The sequence below is a fragment of the Cryptomeria japonica genome, chromosome 4 (genome assembly GCF_030272615.1).
Source record: "Cryptomeria japonica chromosome 4, Sugi_1.0, whole genome shotgun sequence".
Taxonomy (NCBI): domain Eukaryota; kingdom Viridiplantae; phylum Streptophyta; class Pinopsida; order Cupressales; family Cupressaceae; genus Cryptomeria; species Cryptomeria japonica.
Window position 1 is genome coordinate 645,437,680 of NC_081408.1, and position 7,526 is coordinate 645,445,205.

At 31.9% G+C, this 7,526-nt stretch overlaps 1 protein-coding gene across 1 annotated transcript; it reads right to left on the reverse strand.

The window, feature by feature from the left end:
* Positions 1 to 2,347: 2,347 nt before the first annotated feature.
* On the reverse strand, positions 2,348 to 3,560 carry LOC131047700 (uncharacterized). The gene has a single exon (XM_057981499.2). It carries the CDS (start codon positions 3,520 to 3,522, stop codon positions 2,968 to 2,970), a length of 555 nt encoding a protein of 184 aa, XP_057837482.2. The 5' UTR covers positions 3,523 to 3,560; the 3' UTR covers positions 2,348 to 2,967.
* Between the last annotated feature and the right edge of the window lie 3,966 nt (positions 3,561 to 7,526).

Sequence of the window (7,526 nt, forward strand, 5' to 3'; positions counted from 1 at the left end):
TTTTGAGACAGACCGACATGGGAAGGGAATTCTTGCCCACATTTTATGACCATTGTCAAGACTAAAATTGTGTCCCTTTTATTGGGACAATGGTTCCCATGGCACCCTTTCCCTAGGACAATAGTGCTTTGAGTGCCTTTGTCTAGCCAATCAGGGCTAAACAAAGATCCACAAACTAGATGGTTGGTGAAGTTTAGGAATTGAAGCCAATGTAAGCAAAATCAAACATGATCAAAGCATGGAAGGCTAAAATGCCAAAGTGAGGCCTGACTGAGGATGAAAATTCTAGAGGGATACAATTTATGATGCTACAATGACTAAATTAGATATTGAATCTATAAATGTTGAGTGTATATAGATAAAGAATTAGAGATTTTTTGGATGCACTTTTATGGAATTTTATGTTAGGACTTTAACAAAGAGGCTTTAGTATGAAAATAAATGATTAAAATTTCATGCTTTATAAACTCCTAATAGTATGGACACTTCACTAGCATTCATCCACATCATTATCATTCAAATATTATTTGTTTTCTTCCTGAAAATTTGTGTAAAATGCTTCAATTTAAAAAAAATAAAAATGAGATTATGTAGTTAAAATATTTCCATGAATTGTTTGGCCTATGATTGGTAGACGTTTCCATGGAGAGTTGTTATGAATGGGTATTACAAAAAGTTAATTGAAATAATTAAAAGACAACTTATATTTGTTGGTCAAATAGGTGAAATTATTTGGGAAATGGTACTTATTTTGAAATTCATTGCTATATTGTTATGAGAAGGATGAAGGTACTTCTCATAAAATGTTATAACTAGAACTATATAAAATATTTTAAATTTTAAAATCAATGAATTGATGCTCAAATTGTCATCCACTTCATTGGATATATACATTTGTAGAGGATTGGAGGAAAAATATTTGTTTAGACATATGCTTATGTATTTTTTGTTAATTGGATTTGGTTCATTCAATTGTGTCTAAGTCTGGTTGGACTTAGAGATTATCATTGATAATGTTTTTGAATTCATTAGATATCCTTTAAGTAGATTGTCTAAAATATATGCCTTGAATATTATTCATTTGTACAAATTCTAGAATAAATGATGGTTTCATATGTTTAGATCACAAAAATCTAACACAATAGTGTTGGACTTGTTTTGATTTCATAATTGATAAATTTAAATATGAAGAAAAAAATTATTCTAAAAAACTTTTAAAAAAAAATTATTTGATTTTTATTCATTTGTGGAACTTGTGATAAATTCAAATGTCTAGAAACTATTTTATTTTTTTATTTTTTTTTGTCAAATGTATTCATATTTTTTTAATTTTTTACAAATATTTGAAGAAAAATATACTGGGATATTTTGATAATGGGATTTTATTCATTTAAGAAGAATTATTCAAATTAATATTAAAATTTACTATTTCATTCTAAAAATAGAAACTCTTTTTAGTTTTCATTTCCATTGACAAGGGAAAATGTACATAAATGAATTTTGGAATTAGAAATCATTTTCATTTGCAAATATGTTTCATGTTTTGGACTTCGAAATTATCATTACGATATTTTTTTGATAAAATAATTATATTTTAATAAAGTATTTATAAATTCAAACATACAACCTATCAAATTTGTAAGCCATTATATATAAATTACAATAGACCTTTTTTTTAAGATGCAAGTGTTAGTATTATATTAGATTGAATACTACATTAATATACTAAATTAATATGCATGCAATAAAATAGCATTTTAAAAAAATTATGAAATGTATTAGAATCTATGTTTTTCTGGTTATGTTTAAAAAAATTAATTAACATGAAACTTAATTAGTATTGAAATTATAATCAAGATAATTATTGTAATTATAATTATATAATTTAATAATTGATTAAAATATATTGAATAAAATACAATAAATCTATTGTAATTAGACTTTAGAATTACAATTAATTACAAAATTAGGAAGACAAATATGCTTCACTAATGGCATGTTCCCATGGGGCTGCTTAGCTTATTTTGGCTTAGCTGCTCAATATTTTTAGGAATTATTTGTGGAGCAGCTAGGCCCATGAATATTTATCTTTGTTGCTTATTTTTAAACAAAGACATCTTAACTTTGTATTAATAGTATTAATGATAAAATCTTTTAAAAAAGAGGGAGAGCAAATTGTGGAGCGAGGCGATATTTTTGTTAATAAGCAGTCACTCCTTATTTCCCCCGGTTTCCTTCCATGACTTACTTTTAATTCCTAAACAATAGTTGCTCCACCAAAATAGAGAAAGATTCTAAATTATCTTTTTTTCACAATTTTAAAGTTGCATGAGAACATGAAGTGACACTAGCCCAATATACTACCATTGAACCTAATCAAATTAGTAAAATATTCCCTATTAATATTTGTTCATTCCTGAGGAAGACTGAAACAAACATTCAAACAGAACTCCATACAGCGAAAGGTGCTCATTCAATCCAAGAAGCTTCAACTGCACAATATTTCTGATAAGAAATTTGCGCATCTTTAACCTTTCTCTGAAACTCCTACTTTCTTGTGATCTGAAAAGAGCTAATTACAGCGCATGATGCTGAACAAAATAACAGCTATTTAAAATGCATTTCTATGCACTCCATTGTTCTGACAGAGCTTAACAACTAAAAATATTGACCAAAACAACTCTCCCCTGGCCATGTGATCTGCTAATAACATATATTATACGAATACAGGAAACACCATCTCAAATTCGCAGAATACCTTCATATGACCGAGATCTTGGAGCATTATACAAATCTTTCCCCTCTGAAAGCCACCGATAAGCAAGTTTAGCAGACCCCCAAGATTGATCCCGCTGAAATATTTTCCGGCACTTTAAATATAATAGCCAGAAAGTCACATGGCGACGCTACTCTTGTCGCTACCGTCATGATTTAAATAAAATAGACAAGCTGTCAGAGCACAATCTGTCATTTAACAGAAAAACCTTCTTCGATCGTGCTAAGCTTCCTGTTCAATGATTTATTTGCAAGAACTCGCCGCATCGATGAAATACTCTGCACTCTTCTTCCGCTTCTCGATTTCAACGCCTCAGATTCATCAACCCTAAAATTTACCGCTCGGATCTTATGATTCACCCTCCGAACATGCAAAAGATCCAAATTTTCTTCCCTGGTAGGGTTTATTTTACAACGGCTTCGTTTCCGTCCGGTCCGCTTTAATGCAGCACTGGCTTTCACGGCCAAGGCAGCCATATCTGACGCCGGCACACGGTGCTTAAGCTTCTCGACAGGAAACAGGAAATAGATCTGATCGAGCTCCAGCGTCTCCTCTGCAGGCAGGGGGAATAAATAATCGTCAAATGACATAGAATCCGCATCGCAGACGAAAAATCCTGGCTTTTCTGCTACAACGCCTTCCACCGTGACTGGATCAGGAAATTCTTTAAGTCCTCCGTCTTCCAGAATAAGCTTTGCGGTGGGATTCTGTTGAGCAGAAGAAGAAGAGGAGAAGCACGCACCCATGAAAATAAAAAAAACCCTAACCCCAATTTCATTTCCTGTCGAAGAAAATGTGTCGTATACGGTTTAACGGAAGGCCGGTTTAAAAAGAAGAACATTCTGAAAAGCCGTCGGTACACAGCGTACAACCCGTACCACAACTTACGGGACGGCGCAGTCTCCGTTGTACTATGGACGGCTAAAACTTATTTTAGGGCTTTACTTAAAGTCAAAGGCAAATATAATGCCATGCTTATCGCCCAAGTCATGCTATATTTTTCCTGTTAAATAAAGTTGTTACGGAAAAGTTATCCATGATTTCATCTGCTAATTTCAACGGAATTCTCCATTATACAGCTGGAAAAAGAGTTGTAAATACCTTGAAATACGGTGCATTTTATTAAACGTAATATAAAACGTGTTTAGAGCCGTTGAAAGCATAGGATTGGAACATTGCGTCTAGACTTGGTCCCCTACTTACATAATAATGTCCCCTTGGAAAAACAAATTAGTGGAGAGTTAAAAAATTGATAAAAGTTAGTGGAGAATAACAGTATATAAAATTGAAATTTTTAACATTTATATATATATATATGTAAACCGCCATGGAGAGAGCCCATTGGATTATTGGAGAATTATAGTATATAAATTAAAAATTTAATATATCTATAAAAACTGCCGTCGAGAGAGGCCATTGAAAATCTCGTGAGATATTCTCGTACACGTGGATGGGGTCGGAAGCTTCTTAGGCGTTGACTTGCTCGTTATTTTTGCTCACGCTGAAGGCATGATAGTGATAGTGTATGACTTGGATTTTATCTTATTTTGGGAAAATGGTTTCCAAATGTCTGTAGTGAAGAATTTGGTGCATTTATGATGTCCACTAAATGAAATTAATAAAGGAGAAAGTACATATTTTATTTTACTTTTATTTTGCATTGTTTTCTATGAGTATTTTTAACATATGATTATAATATTTATTTTAGTGTTTTTCTAATTTGCTGATTTTATTCTTGAATTGAAATTTTGTCATGTAATTTTATTATTTTAGAATAACAAAAATTCAAATGTTAGGAATTACACTTATCATAGGGAAGAGGACCCAATAGTTGAACATGTTTCAATAGTTTTAATAGTTGATTTGTCCAATACTTCTGACAATATTGCAATATTAGTTGTGTCTTTAAAGTTGTTATTGTTGATGATGACTATCCATAATTGAATGAAAGGTATCCCTTAGATCTAAAAAGCAATGAATCATGTGATGCCACATCAATGCACCAATAAAATGTGACTTACTTTAAGGCCACATCAGTGCACTAGTATCGGTCTTACTTTTTTTTTTGACACCTTGGCAAAAATCATGCTAATGTGGCATCATATTTGATGATGTGGTCCTAAGACCTTATTTATAAGCAAGGGACTTGCCAAGTAAGCTATTGTAAAAAATTGGGAGTAACTTGAAATTTCCACTTAAGATTTTGAGAAGCACGAAGTTAGGGTGCTCAACTACTAGGTCATCTCTCCTAGTGTTTCTTAGATTAGATTATATGTACAATCTACTTTCTTAATTAAAAAATCTAATTAATTTTTCATTATAACGCTAGCAATCCTAAGATATAGTCATTATTCGATATGAGCCTTAAACTTTCCAATAAGGTGTCTAGTATTACGGAATATCAATTATAAGCATCTCACATTCACATATTCATTCTCACACATCATTAGTCTTAGTTTACGTACAATTTACTGAAGACATCAATTTTTAATATTATTTGTTTCATTTTTTTTATCTTGTTGAATCAATTTAGGGCCTTGGGTTTCATCAATGAAGCAAATCATTGTTCTCTCTATACTTAGTAGGCTCCCAATGGTGCTCTTTAGCACCAAATTATTTTCAAATATAGATATACATCTAGGAAAATATTTGTATGTACCCAATGAAAGATTCTATGATAGATAACATTAGACCATCTAGTTTATAATCATGGGTGTAATCCATTTAAGCTTTTCAATAATTCATCATCCAAACCAAGATATTGAATGTCAAAATTAACAATAAGAATAAACTTAACAAATAATTGAACAAAAAATTGTAGAGTTTAAATTACTACTAATTTAATAAATATTAAAGAAATGAAAAAAAGTGGAGCATCATAAATTGTAACTGTAGATGGAGGAAATGGAATTGAACACAAGATTCAAATCTTCCAACATCCAACAATGAAGTTTTTCCTGTCAAAAACACACATGCAACTTAAAATCTAAACTAAGAACACACATGCATGTTACATAATCCACTCCATTGCACTCCTTAAACCAAGATCTTATGTAGATAATATTGCTCTCAGAAGCACACACAAGAAGCTATGGTTTTTTGGAGATTCAAGATGATTGATGCAAAGGAAGCTAAAGAAAATGAAATGCCAAGATACTGAAGAATACAAATTGACATAAGTTCAACGCATAAAGATGAGATGCTCAAATAAGAGAGGGGGCTTTGTTTAAATAGATTTTCTCTGGGTGAGTTCATGTTGTGGGATGAATATGGGATAATGCAAAATGAGTGGTATAGGGAAGATGAGTGGTAAATGGGAAATGGTAAGTGGGAAATGGTAAGTGGTAGGAGGGGATATTTAAGGGTTTTATTAAATAAATAGATAAATGTATATAAGGTGAATGCATGAATGCGTATAAATGAATATGATAAATGTTTTATTTAATAAATTGAATGGATAAATGATGAGATATTAATAATAATAATATGATAAAAGATGGAAATTATGAATAATGAATTATGGAAAAATAATAGTCTAATAATAAGGACTCACTCAATGTTCAGAGAAATGTGAAATTAAATGAGGACAAATTAATGGAAATTTTTATGTGTCTACATTTTGCCCCTCTTTGAGACAATGCAGCGTGTCGCGTTGTTTCAAAGAAAATGATCAACTGATATATGCCCCAAAGGTGTCTTGGTAAGGATGATGATTGATTGGTTATGCCCCCTCGATAGATTGATCGAACAGAATGATGGGGATTGATCTCTTGATAGATCATGAGAGAGAAGATTGGATGATTGATATTGTGCAAGTAATGAGATTGAGATATACATTTGATGGAAATGTACAGTTGATGAGGCGTAACTGAACAATTGATGGAAATGAACAGTATAGCTAGGTTGATAAGCTGATTAAGCTGATTGAGCTGATTAAGCTGATAGGGATTGATGCTAGCACAAGATAAGGTGATCCAATGATTGATTGATTGATTGACTCCAAGGGCATTGAGATGGCACGAAGTAAGTTGGTTGAGAAAGAGATTAAAGATTCAAAGACATGCATCAATTGGATAAAGTGTTTGATCGATCTCACTGCAATAAGAAGAATGAAGAAGATGATGAAAAAGATAAATGAAAAGGAGGATGAGAAGAGAAAAGTGATGATTATGAAGAATGATGAGAAAGAGGATATGAAAGGTGATGAGAATTCTTGTTCTTTTTAAGTGCTTGTATCATCATTGAGCTTATTATAGAAAAAAGGGAAAAAATCATTTGGATATGAATTAAATCCAAATGAATCAGTCACTCCAATTGCGAGAAAGTAAACATATCAGACAGTAAAGGAATGCCTTAGTGTGTATCAAAGCAATATGTCCTCAATGATCTTAAGTGATCATGTCCTAAGATGTGTCGTCATATTCCTAGGGAACATCCCGCAAGTAGCAAACAAGTGAACATGCCCCATCCTCACCTTTCTAGTCAAAGACATCCTGGAGATAAAATCTCTAGTCAGAGACATCCCGAAAAAGCTAAAAGACATGTCACCAAAAAGGAAAATAAAAAATGATAAAGAGAAAATAAGCAAACAATATGTTTCACATTGAATGATTTTTTTTTTTTGTTCACAGTTGATGGGTTCGGGTGTTTAAGTTGATAAGATGTTGTCCTGTTTGCTCAATTTAAGTCTCGTCCTGTCATGAGTCTGTTGAAGTTCCAAAGTTGCATGCTTTTCCAAAGTGTTTGTGTC

Excerpts from the sequence above, each read along its gene's own strand:
- LOC131047700 (XM_057981499.2), bottom strand. The coding sequence starts at position 3,522 with ATGGGTGCGTGCTTCTCCTCTTCTTCTTCTGCTCAACAGAATCCCACC.